The sequence below is a fragment of the Oncorhynchus mykiss genome, chromosome 21, assembly GCF_057628025.1.
Source record: "Oncorhynchus mykiss isolate SJ-2025 chromosome 21, ASM5762802v1, whole genome shotgun sequence".
Lineage (NCBI taxonomy): Eukaryota > Metazoa > Chordata > Actinopteri > Salmoniformes > Salmonidae > Oncorhynchus > Oncorhynchus mykiss.
The window spans coordinates 2949355-2971133 of NC_143042.1; the positions used below are offsets into that span (position 1 = coordinate 2949355).

The following is a 21779-nucleotide window of genomic DNA, read 5'->3' on the forward strand; positions in this document are numbered from 1 at the left end:
TCAGTCCCTTCATTCATCCCTCCATCTACCTATCTATCAGTCCCTTCCTCCCCTGCCTCCGTCCCTTCATTCATCCCTCCATCTATCTATCAGTCCCTTCCTCCCCTGCTATGTCCCTTCATTCATCCCTCCATCTATCTATCAGTCCTTTCCTCCCCTGCCTCCGTCCCTTCATTCATCCCTCCATCTATCTATCAGTCCCTTCCTCCCCTGCCTCCGTCCCTTCATTCATCCCTCCATCTATCTATCAGTCCCTTCATTCATCCCTCCATCTATCTATCAGTCCTTTCATTCATCCCTCCATCTATCAGTCCCTTCATTCATCCCTCCATCTATCTATCAGTCCCTTCATTCATCCCTCCATCTATCTATCAGTCCCTTCCTCCCCTGCCTCCGTCCCTTCATTCATCCCTCCATCTATCTATCTATCAGTCCCTTCCTCCCCTGCTATGTCCCTTCATTCATCCCTCCATCTATCTATCAGTCCCTTCATTCATCCCTCCATCTATCTATCAGTCCCTTCCTCCCCTGCCTCCGTCCCTTCATTCATCCCTCCATCTATCTATCAGTCCCTTCCTCCCCTGCTATGTCCCTTCATTCATCCCTCCATCTATCTATCAGTCCCTTCATTCATCCCTCCATCTATCTATCCGTCCCTTCCTCCCCAGGCTATTGATGGAAGACCAGGCCTGCTGAATACGCCTCTCCCTGGACGCTGGCTGGGTCGCTGGCAGCACGGAGGACACAACACAATGTTCTTATCTTCTCTCTCTCCCCCTGTCCTCTCCTCTCCCTAATCTCTCTCCTCTTCCTGTCTCCCCTCCCTCTTCTCTGTCTCCCCTCTTGCTCTCCCTCCCTCCATCTCCCTCCTCTCCTCTTCCAGTCTCCCCTCCCTCCATCTCCCTGTCTCCCCTCCCGCTCTCGCTCCCTCTCCTCTTCCCCCCTCTCCCTTCCCGCTCTCTCTCTCTCTCCCTCCCTCCCTCTCTTCTCTCTCTAGTATGGCAGGTAATTGCAGTCTGGGGAGGGACAGGTGCTCTCACAATAGAACCCCAGTGTCCAGGCTGTCTCCTTTCAAGAGCCATGTAATTACCTAATTGAAAAGCTCACAGGAGAGACAGAGGGAGACACACGGGAGACTGTGGGAGAGAGAGGGAGCGTGGAGGAGAGAGAGAGCGATAAGGTCGCTGGATGGAGAAGAGCAAAGGCTGTTTCTATGTTGATCCAGAACCACCACCCCTCCTCCTCTTAACTCAGATCACGACAGAGGATAACATTGTTGAGCAGGGATGGAGGGTGGGATGAATGGAGATGGGGGATTGTAATGAGAAATGTATTGTTAAATGATGAGGATGGTCACGGAAGAGTGAAACACAAAAGAGGTGTGGGGTCACTCCATTTCTGATGTCACTGCTCTTTTTCACCACAACACTTCTGTTGTGTTCACTTGACGAGGGCCCTATTGAGTCGGATGGAGAGGGATATGGAGAGATGCTGTCACAGCCTTCTTTAAAAGACCTCCTCATTTTTCTGTCCCTCACACACTGTTTCCACAAACTGAACGTCGAGTTGCCTTGAGGGGAGGGAGAGTGGCACGGCAACGTTCTGTGGTGGTGTTCTGTAAAGGCCTTGTTATATTTGATTCTACGTCTGTCCTACACAAACTGTCCTGCTTTGAGTGGCACCTGAGGAGAACTGATGGCTTCTATAACATAGATGTAGAGGGGTATAGATCAGAACATTGCTTCTGTTGACTCTCGTAGGTTTGTGTTTTCACTGTACAAAGAGATCCACAAACTGCCTTGAAGACTAAAAACATTGAAAAGCCCCATTTGGCTGAAAGTTTGGAGCTTTTGAAGAAAGTTGAAAGCTTTGAAACAAGGACGTGAGAACTGTCCTTGGGAGAGATTCTAGCGCTCATAGTCAGGTGGCATTTTTACTTCTGTTTGTCTTTGTATCAGACGTCTGTGGTTGTTGGTTCAAACGAGAGGAAAGATATTTCCCAAGGCTAGCATATTTAACTACCGCGGACTCAAGCTGCTTCCATTTAATGTTTGAGGCAAAACATTTTGTAATAATTGTCCTCTCTGGAAAGACAGATGTCTCACTCGATTTTTTGATTGGCAACAGGCGCCGGAATCTTTAAATATTGTGAAAATACTTGCCGACTTCATTGACAAAGTTATGTGAGTCACGGGAGCCAGACGCTGAATGATGGGAAAGAGGCAGTAACACTGTGAGATGTGAAAGCATGTTTCCACCTATAATCACTGAACGCAATGACAACATAATCAGAGTGGCGTTAATGAGGCCCCGTTGACTGCAGTACCAGTCTCAATATCAGGAGGAAGCTGACATCACCATCTTGTTGAAGACCAAGCCATCCACCGACATGGAAATAAGCAACCGATGGGGTGCCATTTGGGTCACACCCTATTCCCTAAATAGTGCACTACTTTAGACGAGGGCCCATAGGCCTCTGGTCAAAAGTACATGCACTACACTACATAGGGAATAGGGTGCAATTTGGGACTTACATATATCTATGAAGGAAACTCCCTCCCTCCCTCCCTTCGTTAGTTGTATCTCCATCTCTAATCACCTGTCCCTAATAGCTGGGACAGAATCCATTTCCTCATGTACATCTAGAGACGGCATATGACAAGTACTTCAAATGCTATGTGAGGAAGTCATCCTATCAAATATGTTACATTTACTTCACAGCCAAGGGAGTCGAGGTGGGCGGGAAGGATGAAGGGGGGTTGGCATGGAGGGAGGGACGGAGGGAGGGAGTTGGCATGGAGGGACAGAGGGAGGGAGGGAAGCTGGTAGCCTGTCCTCTTCATGAGCCCCTATCTTCAATGATTGATTGACAAAATACAGACAAAATGTCCCTCTGACTTCATTCATATTAATCCAGTCTTTAAGCTTTTCTGCCTTGACAGCCGACACTTATGATTAGACACTTGGCATCTAATCATAGGATGTGCTCCTGGGTAGGTACATGTGTATCCCTTATATCAACACTGTAATTACAGATCTGGTTGTTAACTTCAGGATCGGTGGGTACCCCTACGAGACGGTTGAGCTAACGTAGGCTAATGCGATTAGCATGAGGTTGTCAGTAACAAGAACATTTCCCAGGACGTAGACATATCTGATATTGGCAGAAAGCTTAAATTCTTGTTAATCTAACCGCACTGTCCAATTTACAGTAGCTATTACAGTGAAGTAATACCATGCTATTGTTTGAGGAGAGTGCACAGTTAGGAATTTGAAAAGGCACATTTGGGCAGTCTTGACATAACATTTTGAACATTGAGAAAATTGAAAAAAGGGACGGATCCTTTCAAAGATTGTAAGTAGAATGTAACAAATGTAACTAACAGGGTTATACCTCATTTTCTCCTACATTAAAAAAAATGTATTTCCTAATTTATCCTGGTAGCCTATTGTCTACAAAGGTTGTAGAGTAATTATAAAGGTTATACTCTACAGGGTTTCTTTTCACATTAAGTTGCTTGTTCCTAATTACAATATATTCTATGTAACTACATTGTTCAGATGACACTTGATTCATTATAGCCTTTGAGCCAGGTCATAACATAGAAACAAACTAATTGAACATGACAGGGTAAACTGATGACAGGGTAAGCTGATGACAGGGTAAGCTGATGACAGGGTAAACTGATGATAGGGTAAACTGATGATAGGGTAAACTGATGACAGGGTAAACTGATGACAGGGTAAACTGATGACAGGGTAAACTGATGACAGGGTAAACTGATGACAGGGTAAACTGATGATAGGGTAAACTGATGATAGGGTAAACTGATGACAGGGTAAACTGATGACAGGGTAAACTGATGCCAGGGTAAACTGATGCCAGGGTAAACTGATGACAGGGTAAACTGATGACAGGGTAAACTGATGATAGGGTAAACTGATGACAGGGTAAACTGATGACAGGGTAAGCTGATGACAGGGTAAGCTGATGACAGGTAAAACAGGGTAAGCTGATGACAGGGTAAACTGATGACAGGAGGAGCTGATGATAGGGTAAACTGATGACAGGGTAAACTGATGACAGGGTAAACTGATGACAGGAGGAGCTGATGACGGGGTAAACTGATGATAGGGTAAGCTGATGACAGGGTAAACTGATGACAGGAGCTGATGACAGGGTAAACTGATGACAGGTAATACAGGGTAAGCTGATGACAGGGTAAACTGATGACAGGAGGAGCTGATGACAGGGTAAACTGATGACAGGTAAAAACAGGGTAAGCTGATGACAGGGTAAACTGATGACAGGGTAAACTGATGACAGGGTAAACTGATGACAGGGTAACCTGATGACAGGGTAAACTGATGACAGGGTGTGCCTTGTTACAATTGTTGTTACCAGGTCCTAGTCTATTTATCAACATGGTATTTAATGGCACCTTACATGTGTAACACGGTCAGATGTTGGTTTAAATTATTAACATGGTAATTCACAGATTACGTTCAAACGTGTCATTACAAAACATTAGTTACATTGTGGAACCAGAATAACATCAGTAGCTACACATGTGGAATAACCTTCAGCAAGTGAATGTGTAATTACACATTCCTTGTTTCAATTGTGTATTAGCTGATTCCATAACAACCCTATGACCTTATAATGACATAGTTCCATAGTTTTTACTATGACATTACGTTATTACTGTTTTAGCTACATAGTAACAGGGGAAACGTAATGTAGAGAGTTAACAAGGTTGGTGATGTTTTAGCTACATAGTAACAGGGGAAACGTAATGTAGAGAGTTAACAAGGTTGGTAGTGTTTTAGCTACATAGTAACAGGGGAAACGTAATGTAAAGAGTTAACAAGGTTATTACTGTTTTAGCTACATAGTAACAGGGGAAACGTAATGTAAAGAGTTAACAAGGTTATTACTGTTTTAGCTACATAGTAACAGGGGAAACGTAATGTAAAGAGTTAACAAGGTTATTACTGTTTTAGCTACATAGTAACAGGGGAAACGTAATGTAAAGAGTTAACAAGGTTATTACTGTTTTAGCTACATAGTAACAGGGGAAACGTAATGTAGAGAGTTAACAAGGTTATTACTGTTTTAGCTACATAGTAACAGGGGAAACGTAATGTAGAGAGTTAACAAGGTTATTACTGTTTTAGCTACATAGTAACAGGGGAAACGTAATGTAAAGAGTTAACAAGGTTATTACTGTTTTAGCTACATAGTAACAGGGGAAACGTAATGTAGAGAGTTAACAAGGTTATTACTGTTTTAGCTACATAGTAACAGGGGAAACGTAATGTAAAGAGTTAACAAGGTTATTACTGTTTTAGCTACATAGTAACAGGGGAAACGTAATGTAAAGAGTTAACAAGGTTATTACTGTTTTAGCTACATAGTAACAGGGGAAACGTAATGTAAAGAGTTAACAAGGTTATTACTGTTTTAGCTACATAGTAACAGGGGAAACGTAATGTAAAGAGTTAACAAGGTTATTACTGTTTTAGCTACATAGTAACAGGGGAAACGTAATGTAGAGAGTTAACAAGGTTATTACTGTTTTAGCTACATAGTAACAGGGGAAACGTAATGTAAAGAGTTAACAAGGTTATTACTGTTTTAGCTACATAGTAACAGGGGAAACGTAATGTAAAGAGTTAACAAGGTTATTACTGTTTTAGCTACATAGTAACAGGGGAAACGTAATGTAAAGAGTTAACAAGGTTATTACTGTTTTAGCTACATAGTAACAGGGGAAACGTAATGTAAAGAGTTAACAAGGTTATTACTGTTTTAGCTACATAGTAACAGGGGAAACGTAATGTAAAGAGTTAACAAGGTTATTACTGTTTTAGCTACATAGTAACAGGGGAAACGTAATGTAGAGAGTTAACAAGGTTATTACTGTTTTAGCTACATAGTAACAGGGGAAACGTAATGTAGAGAGTTAACAAGGTTATTACTGTTTTAGCTACATAGTAACAGGGGAAACGTAATGTAAAGAGTTAACAAGGTTGGTAGTGTTTTAGCTACATAGTAACAGGGGAAACGTAATGTAAAGAGTTAACAAGGTTATTACTGTTTTAGCTACATAGTAACAGGGGAAACGTAATGTAAAGAGTTAACAAGGTTATTACTGTTTTAGCTACATAGTAACAGGGGAAACGTAATGTAAAGAGTTAACAAGGTTATTACTGTTTTAGCTACATAGTAACAGGGGAAACGTAATGTAGAGAGTTAACAAGGTTGGTAGTGTTTTAGCTACATAGTAACAGGGGAAACGTAATGTAGAGAGTTAACAAGGTTATTACTGTTTTAGCTACATAGTAACAGGGGAAACGTAATGTAAAGAGTTAACAAGGTTATTACTGTTTTAGCTACATAGTAACAGGGGAAACGTAATGTAAAGAGTTAACAAGGTTATTACTGTTTTAGCTACATAGTAACAGGGGAAACGTAATGTAGAGAGTTAACAAGGTTATTACTGTTTTAGCTACATAGTAACAGGGGAAACGTAATGTAAAGAGTTAACAAGGTTATTACTGTTTTAGCTACATAGTAACAGGGGAAACGTAATGTAGAGAGTTAACAAGGTTGGTAATGTTTTAGCTACATAGTAACAGGGGAAACGTAATGTAGAGAGTTAACAAGGTTATTACTGTTTTAGCTACATAGTAACAGGGGAAACGTAATGTAGAGAGTTAACAAGGTTGGTAATGTTTTAGCTACATAGTAACAGGGGAAACGTAATGTAGAGAGTTAACAAGGTTATTACTGTTTTAGCTACATAGTAACAGGGGAAACGTAATGTAAAGAGTTAACAAGGTTGGTAATGTTTTAGCTACATAGTAACAGGGGAAACGTAATATAAAGAGTTAACAAGGTTATTACTGTTTTAGCTACATAGTAACAGGGGAAACGTAATGTAAAGAGTTAACAAGGTTGGTAATGTTTTAGCTACATAGTAACAGGGGAAACGTAATGTAGAGAGTTAACAAGGTTATTACTGTTTTAGATACATAGTAACAGGGGAAACGTAATGTAGAGAGTTAACAAGGTTATTACTGTTTTAGCTACATAGTAACAGGGGAAACGTAATGTAGAGAGTTAACAAGGTTGGTAATGTTTTAGCTACATAGTAACAGGGGAAACGTAATGTAAAGAGTTAACAAGGTTATTACTGTTTTAGCTACATAGTAACAGGGGAAACGTAATGTAGAGAGTTAACAAGGTTATTACTGTTTTAGCTACATAGTAACAGGGGAAACGTAATGTAGAGAGTTAACAAGGTTATTACTGTTTTAGCTACATAGTAACAGGGGAAACGTAATGTAGAGAGTTAACAAGGTTATTACTGTTTTAGCTACATAGTAACAGGGGAAACGTAATGTAAAGAGTTAACAAGGTTATTACTGTTTTAGCTACATAGTAACAGGGGAAACGTAATGTAAAGAGTTAACAAGGTTATTACTGTTTTAGCTACATAGTAACAGGGGAAACGTAATGTAGAGAGTTAACAAGGTTATTACTGTTTTAGCTACATAGTAACAGGGGAAACGTAATGTAAAGAGTTAACAAGGTTATTACTGTTTTAGCTACATAGTAACAGGGGAAACGTAATGTAGAGAGTTAACAAGGTTATTACTGTTTTAGCTACATAGTAACAGGGGAAACGTAATGTAGAGAGTTAACAAGGTTATTACTGTTTTAGCTACATAGTAACAGGGGAAACGTAATGTAAAGAGTTAACAAGGTTATTACTGTTTTAGCTACATAGTAACAGGGGAAACGTAATGTAAAGAGTTAACAAGGTTATTACTGTTTTAGCTACATAGTAACAGGGGAAACGTAATGTAAAGAGTTAACAAGGTTATTACTGTTTTAGCTACATAGTAACAGGGGAAACGTAATGTAGAGAGTTAACAAGGTTATTACTGTTTTAGCTACATAGTAACAGGGGAAACGTAATGTAGAGAGTTAACAAGGTTATTACTGTTTTAGCTACATAGTAACAGGGGAAACGTAATGTAAAGAGTTAACAAGGTTATTACTGTTTTAGCTACATAGTAACAGGGGAAACGTAATGTAGAGAGTTAACAAGGTTGGTAGTGTTTTAGCTACATAGTAACAGGGGAAACGTAATGTAAAGAGTTAACAAGGTTATTACTGTTTTAGCTACATAGTAACAGGGGAAACGTAATGTAGAGAGTTAACAAGGTTATTACTGTTTTAGATACATAGTAACAGGGGAAACGTAATGTAAAGAGTTAACAAGGTTATTACTGTTTTAGCTACATAGTAACAGGGGAAACGTAATGTAAAGAGTTAACAAGGTTATTACTGTTTTAGCTACATAGTAACAGGGGAAACGTAATGTAGAGAGTTAACAAGGTTGGTAATGTTTTAGCTACATAGTAACAGGGGAAACGTAATGTAAAGAGTTAACAAGGTTATTACTGTTTTAGCTACATAGTAACAGGGGAAACGTAATGTAAAGAGTTAACAAGGTTATTACTGTTTTAGCTACATAGTAACAGGGGAAACGTAATATAAAGAGTTAACAAGGTTGGTAGTGTTTTAGAAGATTTTCAAGTATCACAGCCTTGTCCTGTCCTGCTGTTCTCCACCTCATGGTCTCTGTGTTCCTCTCTATATAACTCTCAAGCTGTAGAATAATAGACAACCTCTCTTCTTGAGATAACCAAGGCTTCCACAGGACAAACTCGTTACCTTGTCAACCATTGAAAAGAAATGTGTTTATTTTAGATGGATAACACACACACACACACACACACGCGTCCCTCTATTAGAACATTGACCAGCAGTACTGACTGCTTGAGGTCATGTATTTATCTGGACCAGCTCCATCCCTAACCCCTGGTGAGAAATGAAATCATAGTTATTTATGAGGATATAAAACTTAAGAGTTTCAGGGAAGTAAAAACTAGCTGATAGAAAATATTGAATTTCTAACATTGTGCTCAAGCCCCTCCCCTTGTCTTCATCCCCTGGGAACCAGGGTGTTACTTGGTACGTTGGACCACAAAAGGTCAAAGTGATTGATAATCTCTTATAGATGAAGTAGTAAATGAAGTTTCTTCACGTTATGAATCAGACCACAGCAGTAAAGGGGTTACATACCAAATGGCTCTTCCTGGTTACAGGGTTGGACTAGTAACCCAAAGGTTTCTGGATCCAATCCCCGAGCTGACAAGGTAAACATCTGTGGTTCTGCCCCTGAACGAGGCAGTTAACCCACTGTTCCCTGAACAAGGCAGTTAACCCACTGTTCCCCTGAACAATGCAGTTAACCCACTGTTCCCCTGAACGAGGCAGTTAACCCACTGTTCCCTGGTCGCCGAAGACCAGGATGTGGATTAAGGCAGCCCCCCGCACCGCTCTGATTCAGAGGGGTTGGGTTAAATGCAGAGTACCCCCCTTTACTTTCCCTTTCTATCCCCCATTTAGCGCACTACCATTCACCAGGGCCCATGGGAACATGCTCAATAATAGTGCACTGCATAGGGAATAGGGTGGCATTTGGGATGAACTCATGACTATATAGATGGGAAGCTGCATTACACTAACACCATTCAATATGGTCAATGCCATGGCAGTAGAGCTGGGCGCCCTACAGCGTTATGTTAACGGCCCATCAGTTCCAGGTTATGAGCAGCTCAAAGCAGAGACAGACACCAGGGCCCCACACGGCCGGGTCACTGGGTATTTACTGTTATATTGATCTGTGAGGAACAGCTACAGAAACAGGCCATCAATCTGGCTCAAGTCCCTGACCTTCGCAGAATAAATTAAAAAGATGCTGAGTATCAGTGGAAATCTGATCATCTCATAAGGAACAGTGCCAGCGGTTAGGAGTTTGTTCCATCGTTTGCTTGAAGTGGAGGTGATGTGACACAATCAATGGAGACAATAGAGAAGCCGCAAGCCAAGCACAAGTTCACAAGAGTTATTAGGGCGATGGCAGGGAATATCAGGCATTCATATTGACATAGTGAATAGTTGTAAATACTACCTCCACTACGTAGCTGTTAACTGTAAGGACAATCATAAAGAATTTATACTTGATTTATTGACAGATTGACTCCCATCTGAACCACACAGGCAGCGCCCCATAACATTATTGCTGCATAGATATTTTGACGGCATACATTTAGTTACCGGTGTATATTTGTCCCACATTTAGTCATGAATCCCCCTCCATGTAATAGGTGAACCTGACAGTCTCTCCTCTGGTCCAGCTAACTGCTGTTCATGATGCAGCAATGCTGCCATCTGGTGGCAAGATATCAAATTGTGTACTACTGGATTTAACAGAATACAGTACGTGTTGGTTAAGATACAGTGACAGACATATACAAAAAGGTGAGTACTACCTTTCTGCTACAAAATATACTGCATTTAATACACAAAGTAATCATTAGGAAGATAAGTATTGTAAAAATGACTAAACAATTTCAAGATCATTCTATGACGGACAGAAGGAAGTTGTCTGTTTTGACGGTCAATGTTTCAAATATACATTCAACAGTGCAAAAGAACTTTGGCATTAGTTATAAACACAACGCAAATGAATGTACCGAAGACGATCTGTCGCCTGAACAACACATGAAAACTGACTGACTGCAGAGTGAAGTGGTTCTTCAAAGACAATGTTCCAGCATGTTTAAAGGAGGGAATTGAGCAGAACATCAGAGTAATAAAGACTGGTATAAATGTCTGACAATGTGTCTGAAACTGATCAGTGCAGAACGTACGGACGGCTTCATCCAGACCACATCTAATAAAACCCTTCACAAACAAAATAACACACAAAGAGAAGTACTGGTTGTAACTATTTCTCAAGTAAACAAATTGACACAAAAACTAAAGAACGACAATAAACTGTCAACATCCAGAACTCACATTAATCCGTATCTTGTTCCTCTTATCTTAAAATAGAAAGGGGAAAGACTGCCATTGAAAAAAGGGCATTTTCAATCAAGCAAACTCCAAAACAGCTTCCTGTCTGTGCCTTCTTCTTCTCCCATGGCACTATGCTGTTCACATTATGGCAGAGGGCTCAGAGTAGCTCTTTGTCAATAGGAGAGGTACCATTTAGCTTAGGAAGGCTGATTGAGTTTAGTCATGTTCTGCTGGCCGGATAAGACCAAATTCTCCAATATGGAGAGCAAGGCCTCTTGAATACAGCAGACAGCACTATTAAAGAAGAGCCTCGTCAGCATTGGAAATGCCATATAGCCTCCTAAACAGATGACTATGACCAGAGAAACGCTGAACAAGATGTGGGATCTGTAGTGATGACAGCGACATCATTCTTCACACTGTATGTATCTCCTGCATATGAAGTCACCAACGTCCATCTAGTCTCTTCCTCCCGAGTGGCGAAGTGGTCTAAGACACTGCATCTCAATGCTAGAGGCGTCACTACAGACCTTGGTTTGATTCCGGGCTGTATCACAACCGGCCGTGATCGGGAGTCCCATAGGGTGGCCCACAACCGGCCGTGATCAGGAGTCCCATAGGGTGGCCCACAACCGGCCGTGATCAGGAGTCCCATAGGGTGGCCCACAACCGGCCGTGATCAGGAGTCCCATAGGGTGGCCCACAACCGGCCGTGATCAGGAGTCCCATAGGGTGGCCCACAACCGGCCGTGATCAGGAGTCCCATAGGGTGGCCCACAACCGGCCGTGATCAGGAGTCCCATAGGGTGGCCCACAACTGGCCCAGCATCGTCCGAGTTAGGGGAGGGTTTGCCCGGGGTAGGCTGATATTGTAAAATTTACATTTGTTCTTAACTGACTTGCCCAGTTAAATAAAAATGTATAAATAAATTCCTTCAGCCATGTAGCTGTAGGTGCCAAGTAGTCATGAAACAGAAGACGACAAAATGAAACAGAGTAGGCACTAGCTCAACTTGTCCAATAAGAAACACCCATTTTAGTTATCCGTTGCAAAATGTTTTGCTACAGTGTGCTCTAATGAACAGAACCCAGGCCACCACCTCTCTGAACATGACAACACTATAGGACAGCCTGGAGGCCCAGGACTTCAGACTACCGTCCATGTGGAGGCTGAGCATCTCTGTTGACGTTGGCCAGGCTGTGAGCCAGTCTCTTAGTGAACAGAACATGTGATTTACCACAGTATGAACGGGTCGTCTTCAACAGCTCTTCTTCCAGTGGGACCAGCAGAGAGCTCACAGGATCCTCCCTAAATGAGTACTGAGACATAGAGCATTCTGTTATCAAACAGGCACTACGTGAAGTCCACACTTCTAGATATCTACTGCAGCTGTGGCCAGAAATTCATTACATTTTAGTCATTTGGCAGAAGCTCTTATACAGAGCGTCTTACAATCAGTACAATTCACCATTTTACAATTCACATCATTGCCTGTTTTTAATGTGTGATCAAATAGACAGGGAGTGAAACATGTTTAATAGTTGTATAAAGCCTAAGAAAGACTTCCAACCTTTCTTTTCATTGGAATAAATGTCCATGAAGCTGCTGAGGTGATGTAGAGAGAGAAAAATCCCACCTTATTATCCTCCTCGGTCCAACTACAGACACAATCAGTCTCCTCTTCCCAATAATGGAAGTACCTTTACAGCTCTCACAGGAAATCAAAGGGGATGACTATTTTACGTCCTCTCGTTTGGTTTAGTCCCTGATATTGGGTTACTAAAAGTTAAGCCCCCCCCTCCGCTCATGAAGCTCCATTTCCAATGTGTGTGTTGTTTTTATGAGGATGACGGAGCACTGTGCCAGTGGAGGCTCTACATGAACCATCAGCACTAAAACTTTACTGCTCTTTCCTGAGCCTTGGTTTAACTGCGGCTTTAATACTCTCACATATTATGTATGAGGTGTGTGTGTGTGTGTGTGTGTGTCAGGCGTACTGAGAGGCAAGGACGAAATATTGACCAGGCATCTTTCTGATGGACGCTCGACCCTTAGTTATAGGAAAGCAATACGAACCTGGACATTGATGATGTCATTAAACACATGCCCAGTGTCATCGATATCATTAAAACAACTGTGATCAGTTAGAACACATCCTGATGAGGAAATCTGTTTCGCTCACCACTAAAACGTGTGGAGATCTGCATAGACGTGGTCTGGACGCACAAACAAACATTTCCTTACACACCTAATACACAATCAATGAAAGACAATCACGTTGTTTTACCATCTGTAAACCCTTATCTGTGATCGTTGAGTTGACCTGTCGTATGGCATCGTAGACAACACTGATCTGTGATCGTTTAGCCTACCTGTCGTATGGCATCGTAGATGGCCCAGAAGGCAGGCTGAAATACTGCTCTGTGATCGTTTAGCCTACCTGTCGTATGGCATCGTAGATGGCCCAGAAGGCAGGCTGAAATACTGCTCTGTGATCGTTTAGTTGACCTGTCGTATGGCATCGTAGATGGCCCAGAAGGCAGGCTGAAATACTGCTCTGTGATCGTTTAGTTGACCTGTCGTATGGCATCGTAGATGGCCCAGAAGGCAGGCTGAAATACTGCTCTGTGATCGTTTAGCCTACCTGTCGTATGGCATCGTAGATGGCCCAGAAGGCAGGCTGAAATACTGCTCTGTGATCGTTTAGTTGACCTGTCGTATGGCATCGTAGATGGCCCAGAAGGCGGGCTGAAATCCTGCTCTGTGATCGTTTAGTTGACCTGTCGTATGGCATCGTAGATGGCCCAGAAGGCAGGCTGAAATACTGCTATGTGATCGTTTAGCCTACCTGTCGTATGGCGTCGTAGACTACACTGATCCGTGATCGCTTAGTTTACCTGTCGTACGGCTTCGTAGACTACCCTGATCTGTGATCGCTTAGTTTACCTGTCGTACAGAGTCGTAGACTACACTGATCTGTGATCGCTTAGTTTACCTGTCGTACGGCTTCGTAGACTACACTGATCTGTGATCGTTTAGTTTACCTGTCGTACGGAGTCGTAGACTACACTGATCTGTGATCGTTTAGTTTACCTGTCGTACGGTGTCGTAGACTACACTGATCTGTGATCGTTTAGTTTACCTGTCGTACGGCGTCGTAGACTACACTGACCTGTGATCGTTTAGTTTACCTGTCGTACGGCTTCGTAGACTACACTGATCTGTGATCGTTTAGTTTACCTGTCGTACGGCGTCGTAGACTACACTGATCTGTGATCGTTTAGTTTACAGTGCCTTGCGAAAGTATTCGGCCCCCTTGAACTTTGCGACCTTTTGCCACATTTCAGGCTTCAAACATAAAGATATAAAACTGTATTTTTTTGTGAAGAATCAACAACAAGTGGGACACAATCATGAAGTGGAATGACATTTATTGGATATTTCAAACTTTTTTAACAAATCAAAAACTGAAAAATTGGGCGTGCAAAATTATTCAGCCCCTTTACTTTCAGTGCAGCAAACTCTCTCCAGAAGTTCAGTGAGGATCTCTGAATGATCCAATGTTGACCTAAATGACTAATGATGATAAATACAATCCACCTGTGTGTAATCAAGTCTCCGTATAAATGCACCTGCACTGTGATAGTCTCAGAGGTCCGTTAAAAGCGCAGAGAGCATCATGAAGAACAAGGAACACACCAGGCAGGTCCGAGATACTGTTGTGAAGAAGTTTAAAGCTGGATTTGGATACAAAAAGATTTCCCAAGCTTTAAACATCCCAAGGAGCACTGTGCAATCGATAATATTGAAATGGAAGGAGTATCAGACCACTGCAAATCTACCAAGACCTGGCCGTCCCTCTAGCCTTTCAGCTCATACAAGGAGAAGACTGATCAGAGATGCAGCCAAGAGGCCCATGATCACTCTGGATGAACTGCAGAGATCTACAGCTGAGGTGGGAGACTCTGTCCATAGGACAACAATCAGTCGTATATTGCACAAATCTGGCCTTTATGGAAGAGTGGCAAGAAGAAAGCCATTTCTTAAAGATATCCATAAAAAGTGTTGTTTAAAGTTTGCCACAAGCCACCTGGGAGACACACCAAACATGTGGAAGAAGGTGCTCTGGTCAGATGAAACCAAAATTGAACTTTTTGGCAACAATGCAAAACGTTATGTTTGGCGTAAAAGCAACACAGCTGAACACACCATCCCCACTGTCAAACATGGTGGTGGCAGCATCATGGTTTGGGCCTGCTTTTCTTCAGCAGGGACAGGGAAGATGGTTAAAATTGATGGGAAGATGGATGGAGCCAAATACAGGACCATTCTGGAAGAAAACCTGATGGAGTCTGCAAAAGACCTGAGACTGAGACGGAGATTTGTCTTCCAACAAGACAATGATCCAAAACATAAAACAAAATCTACAATGGAATGGTTCAAAAATAAACATATCCAGGTGTTAGAATGGCCAAGTCAAAGTCCAGACCTGAATCCAATCGAGAATCTGTGGAAAGAAGTGAAAACTGCTGTTCACAAATGCTCTCCATCCTACCTCACTGAGCTCGAGCTGTTTTGCAAGGAGGAATGGGAAAAAATTTCAGTCTCTCGATGTGCAAAACTGATAGAGACATACCCCAAGCGACTTACAGCTGTAATCGCAGCAAAAGGTGGCGCTACAAAGTATTAACTTAAGAGGGCTGAATAATTTTGCACGCCCAATTTGTCAGTTTTTGATTTGTTAAAAAAGTTTGAAATATCCAATAAATGTCGTTCCACTTCATGATTGTGTCCCACTTGTTGTTGATTCTTCACAAAAAAATACAGTTTTATATCTTTATGTTTGAAGCCTGAAATGTGGCAAAAGGTCGCAAAGTTCAAGGGGGCCGAATACTTTCGCAAGGCACTGTACCTGTCGTATGGCGTCGTAGACTACACTGATCTGTGATCGTTTAGTTTACCTGTCGTACGGCGTCGTAGACTACACTGATCTGTGATCGTTTAGTTTACCTGTCGTACGGCGTCGTAGACTACACTGATCTGTGATCGTTTAGTTTACCTGTCGTATGGCGTCGTAGACTACACTGATCTGTGATCGTTTAGTTTACCTGTCGTACGGCGTCGTAGACTACACTGATCTGTGATCGTTTAGTTTACCTGTCGTATGGCGTCGTAGACTACACTGATCTGTGATCGTTTAGTTTACCTGTCGTACGGAGTCGTAGACTACACTGATCTGTGATCGTTTAGTTTACCTGTCGTATGGCGTCGTAGACGGCCCTGAAGGCAGGCTGTTTGAGGTCATGGTACACTCCTCTGTTCCCGTGCAGGATAAAGATACCCTCCTCCTCCGCGGAGCCACAGTTACTGCCGTAGATACAGTGGTCTGGACGGTAGTTCCAGTGGCAGGGGACTTCCAACAGACACTCTGGAGAGGGAGAGACAAGGGCTAGTTTAGAGGGGCACAAAGCCAATACGTCTGGTTGTCTTCTGGCCCTGGAGCTTAGTTGATCATCTCGACACACACCTTATTACCCAGGTAAACAATAAGACAAGACACTGCTGCCCTGCAAGGCTGGAGCTGGGATACCTGCCACAGCTATTACATTTAAAAGGTTCATGTTTCTAATCAAATCACATTTCATTTGTCACGTGCCGAATACAACAAGTGTAGTAGACAGTGAAATGCTTACTTACAAGCATATAACCAACAATGCTTTAAAAAAGTGTTATAGAAAATAAAATGAACAAATAATTAAACAGCAGCAGTAAAATCATATTGAATGGTGTGTTAAACAGCTGTGTGTTGAGAGTTGAGTCTCTCCAAGGTTGGGCCTCCTTTCTAGGGAATTGTTCCTAGCCACCGTCCTTCTACATCTGCATTGCTTGCTGTTTGGGGTTTTAGGCTGGGTTTCTGTACAGCACTTTGAGATATCAGCTGATGTAAGAAGGGCTTTATAAATGAATTTGATTTGATGTTTCTACTATAACAACCATATACACTGGTATATGACTATATGTAATGTGTCTCATCATGTGGTGTAATAAGGGAGGTACTGAGCTGTGAGTCTCACCAGGGTTGTGATGGAAGATGATGTTGAGCAGGTCCTGGTCTCCCCAGGTCATGTTTAGTTTATATTTCTGCAGCAGGGGCATCAGCAGCTCCTCCCACCTCAGACCCACTGACGTCATGTCATTCTGATCACACAGAACAGGACAGAGGGTGTGTTACATTGTGGAAAACAAGCTAAGTGTCAAATCAAAGTGCCTGTGCAAACATCTTAAATTATGATGTTTGTTTGTCATTCATTCAACAAGGATACATTTATTGCAGAAAATCTCGATTCTCCCATCTCTGGATGACATTATATCTGAATATATTGCAATGGGGACCTCTGCTGGTCAAAGTTTATATTACATCTGACTGTATTGCAATGGTGACCTCTGCTGGTCGAAGTTTATATTACCCCTGAATGTATTGCAATGGTGACCTCTGCTGGTCAAAGTTTATATTACCTTGAAGTATGTGGCCCTGATGCGTGTCATGTTCATGAGCATGACTCCAGAGTTGATGCCCGTCCTGCCATAGTAGGGGTGGCGGGCGAAGCGGCTGTACCAGGCGATGCGTGGCTCCTCGTGCTCCGGCGCCATGGCGGCCAGCTGGGTAGCGTTGAAGTGAGCTAGCAGGGACCACAGAGCGTCTACAGGCTGGAGGAACAAGATGTCCGAGTCCACGTAGACTAGAGAATCCACCTCCTTTAGGATGAGCTGGGGAACAGAAACAGAGGTTAGAGATCAGGAACAAGATGTCTGAGTCCACCTCCTTTAGGATCAACTGAAGACAAGAGAGAATCAGAAACAGACAACCCATTTAGCAGTGTACACATGTACAGTAACATTTTTACTCCAAGATATTATTCTGAGGCCATGGAAACCATCATCACGCTAATATTTAATTAAACAAAATGGAATTTCTCCAGCTACGAAACTCACAGGCAGGAATAGTCTCTGAGAAGCACATGGTTTGAAGAGCTTCTTCCACTCTCCAGCATTCTCACGGGGGAAGGTGATGGGGTACAGAGTGTAGTTAAACCTGGAACGGAATGAACCTGGCCACGACTCTAACTAAACACAGAACAAAGCAAACAGACAAGTGTTATTACACAGAGGTTTTAAAAAGAGGTAAATACTCAGTTTATAGACAGGATAGATAACCTCTAGGCCACGGAGGTCTGAGTGTCGGCAGGTTTTCGCTCCTCCGTTGTACTTGATTGACGAATTCAGGTCACTAATTAGTAAGGAACTCCCCACACCTGGTTGTCTAGGCCTTAATTGAAAGGAAAAAACAAAAACCTGCAGAACCTGGGCCCTCCATGGAGTTAGTTATACACCCCTGGTCTAGGTTATACACTGAGTACACCAAACATGAGGAACACCTTCCCAATATTGAGTTACATCCCCCTTTTCCCTCAGAACAGCCTCAATTTGTCAGGGAATGGACTCTAAGAGGTGTGGAAAGCGTTCCACAGGGAGGCTGGCCCACGTTGACTCCAATGCTTCCCACAGTTGTGTCAAGTTGGCTGGATGTCCTTTTGGTGGTGGATCATTCTTGATATACACAGGAAACTGTTTAGCGTTTTAATTTGATTTATTTAACCTTCATTTAACTAGGCAAGTCATTTAAAAACAAATTCTTATTTTACAATGACGGCCTACCCCGGCCAAACCCTCCCCTAACCTGGACGACGCTGGGCCAATTGTGTGCTGCCCTATGGGACTCCCGATCAGTCGGTTGTGATACAGCCTGGGATCGAACCAGGGTCTGTAGTGACGCCTCTAGCACTGAGATGCAGTGCCTTAGACCGCTGCGCCACTCGGGAGCCGTAAGCTCATCATATTAGCATTGCGGTTCTTAACACAAACCAGTACGCCTGGCATCTACTACCGTTCCCAATTCAAAAGGCACTTCAATCTTTTGTCTAGCCCATTCACCCTCTGAAGGCCACATATACACAATTCATGTCTCAATGCTTAAAAATCCTTCTTTAACCTGTCTCCTCACCTTCATCTACACTGATTGAAGTGGCTTTAACAGGTGACATCAACAAGGGATCATAGCTTTCACCTGGATTCACCTGGTCAGTCTGTTATGGAAAGAGCAGCTGTTCAGTGTTTTCTATTCTGTGTGTATCATGTACACTGGACCAAATGGGACTTTATTGAAGCCTATATGTTAGAGTTGTGATGTAGATGCTATTACATTATCATAGTAGGACATGATATTACAACGTCATTATCACATCTCATTACTACCACATTATTATGCTTCCAATCACAGGCTATAGGCCTTGTAGTGCATCCAGTCCAACTCACAGCTTCTATAAAGCTGGCGTGCAGCTGGTCTTCAGCGAAGATGTGTAGGCACAGTGGTTTGATGCTGAGCATAACAGCAGACTTCAGCATGGTGAGAGTCTCCTCTAGTCTCTGTCCGCAGGCCACGACAGCCAGGTGCATGGCTGCAGCCGTCCTCACACGGCCCTCTGCTTTCCTCATGATGTACCTGCCAATAAAGACAAGTATGCTACAGTCAAACCAACGTTTGTTTCATTTAAAAGGTTAAAACCTTTGTCAATGATTTGTGCCAGGTTCACCAACTGGTTCGGAGGATTTGAAAAGGCTATTCTTCTCCTCTCATCACACAGCAATCCAGATGCCTGTCACCGCCAGCTAAACCTGACAGCTGACAGAGATCCCTTGCTTGACTGAAGAGAGACAAAGCAGCAAGGTGAGCATTTAAAAGTTGTTGTAGGAGAGAAGGGGGTGTGTTCGTCTAGGCAACCGGATTATCTTGTTTGTCATTCACACTAGTTTGTTGACTGTAACAAACTGTTAAAGGCCATAAGCACCCGTTTAATTGCATATCCTGTTGCTTAGCAATCCAGCAGAGACCACTGAAGTTGGCCAACAGATATTTAACTTCCATTTCAACAACTGCACTCTGTTTTCCTGTTATTATTATTATTATTATTCAGTGGTAATGCTTTTCTGTTGTAGACTACCGACTCATGCCCACATGTGTTTGTCTCAAAACATCTGTAACTAGTATTTATTTTTATTTAACCTTTATTTAACTAGGCAAGTCAGTTAATTAAGAATACTTTCGTATTTACAATGTCGGTCCCCTAGTAGGTCAGCCAGCACCACCTCAAAGTGTTGGTCAAAAGGGTGAAGGAAAACCAATCAGCTATGAAAATAAATCTCTTGATGTTGTGGAAATAACTCAACAGTCAAGTCACGAAGAAATACATGTTATTGAACCTCCATGCGCGCTAGTGAACCTAATTCAACCAGTCAACTTTCCCGCAGAAAAATGCGTATGTTTCTTTATTACAGGTACATACACGCTATATTGAGCTTGTTTCGCTATATTGAGCTTGTTTCGCTATATTTACATTTCTTTGCGAGAAGCAATTGATCCTAATGTTGTTGTTTGGGCTGGAACTGCAAGTACACAGTGTCCATGACCATAGTGAACGTGGGAAGGATGCAGAAAGTTAACCAGAGGAATTGTTACAATTAGTCTTGTCGCAGTATATTTGTTGATACTGATACTATTGTGGAGACACATCTGTCAATGGTGCACATTCCAATACATTACTTGCAGAGGAAATATTTGTTCACCAAGAAAGTTATGCATTCGTTTAGTTTGAAGCCTTTTGAAGTGTATTACAATCTAGCTATATAATAAGCAGTGTAACTATCAGCCAGTGTACCAGTGTTGATCGCCTGGTTCTGCTTCGTCTGGGCCTCGCCTGGTTTCTTGTCCAATGTCGCTTCGCTTAGAGGCCGCGGCTCGATGGAGGAAAGTCTTCTCACCCAGTCCTCCTCCTCCTCCGACCGACAGATCTGAATAAAATAGTTTACTATACACGTACAAGGCCGAGAACACGGCAAACAACATGCACACGAGGAATGCACGAATGTAGCGGCGCATTATTAAAAGTAAAAGCGCTTTCAGAACTCGAAGTCATGACACAGAACGAAGCTGGCTGCTACCATTCACACTGCAGGCAAGACACTGTTCTGTGAGAACCATTGGGGGAAGGGAGGGGTATAAATAACAGTGAATCCCTTTCCCGGTCTGTGTGTGACTCTGAGAAGTAGGCTACACAATAAATATACTTTTCAAAACCACATTCATGAGGAAATATTAGAGCATCCTTCTGATATTACTGATATGTTTTAATTGTCGACCTATAATAAACGAAACTGCATTGTATTTGATGTGGGTTAGAGGTTATCCACTAGATGGCGCTATCGGTATGTAAAAAGGCTGGCTTTTCATCCTCGGTAGCCACCGGAGGGCCAGACAAAGGAAAGATCTACTCTGCGCCTTCAGAAAGTATTCACACCCCTAGACTTTTTCCACATTTTGTTGTGTTACAGCCTGAATTTAAAATGGATTAAATTGAGATGTTGTGTCACTGGCCCACACACAATACCCCACAATGTCAAAGTGGAATTTAAAAAATTAAAGCTAAAATGTCTTGAGTCAATAAGTATTCAACCACCCTGTTATGACAAGCCTAAATCAGTTCGGGAGTAAAAAATGTGTTTAACAAGTCATCTAATAAGTTGCATGGACTCACTCTGTGTGCAATAACAGTTGTTAACATGATTTTTGAATGACTACCTCATCTCTGAACCCAACACATACAATTATCTGAAAGGTCCCTCAGTCAAGCAGTGAATTTCAAACACAGATTCAACCATAAAGTTTAGGGAGGTTTTCCAGTGCCTCACAAAGAAGGGCACCTATTGGTAGATGGGTAAACA

General features: G+C 42.4%; 1 protein-coding gene across 3 annotated transcripts; it reads right to left on the bottom strand.

Annotated features, from left to right (window-relative positions):
* Positions 1 to 10089: 10089 nt before the first annotated feature.
* Positions 10090 to 21043, bottom strand: LOC110490816 (glucoside xylosyltransferase 1). 3 transcript variants are annotated; one of them, XM_090213463.1, is made up of 8 exons: positions 20717 to 21028; positions 19317 to 19503; positions 19006 to 19087; positions 17937 to 18068; positions 17460 to 17711; positions 17018 to 17141; positions 16199 to 16371; positions 10090 to 12262 (listed from the first exon to the last, which is right to left on the bottom strand). In XM_090213463.1, exons 3-8 carry the CDS (start codon positions 19009 to 19011, stop codon positions 12095 to 12097), a joined length of 855 nt encoding a protein of 284 aa, XP_090069589.1. In that variant the 5' UTR covers positions 19012 to 19087; positions 19317 to 19503; positions 20717 to 21028; the 3' UTR covers positions 10090 to 12094. The 3 variants fall into 3 exon arrangements, with proteins under 3 accessions (XP_090069589.1, XP_090069588.1, XP_090069591.1); XM_090213462.1 differs by lacking the exon at positions 19006 to 19087 and having other exon boundaries at positions 20717 to 21043; XM_090213465.1 differs by lacking the exons at positions 19317 to 19503; positions 20717 to 21028 and having other exon boundaries at positions 19006 to 19104.
* Positions 21044 to 21779: the final 736 nt, after the last annotated feature.

Excerpts from the sequence above, each read along its gene's own strand:
- LOC110490816 (XM_090213462.1), bottom strand. The coding sequence starts at position 20,937 with ATGCGCCGCTACATTCGTGCATTCCTCGTGTGCATGTTGTTTGCCGTG. Across the intron at positions 16,372-17,017 it reads CATCTTCCATCACAACCCTG|AGTGTCTGTTGGAAGTCCCC; the intron begins GTGAGACTCACA and ends CTCCCTCTCCAG. Across the intron at positions 12,263-16,198 it reads TCTACGACGCCATACGACAG|TACTCATTTAGGGAGGATCC; the intron begins GTAAACTAAACG and ends TCTATGTCTCAG.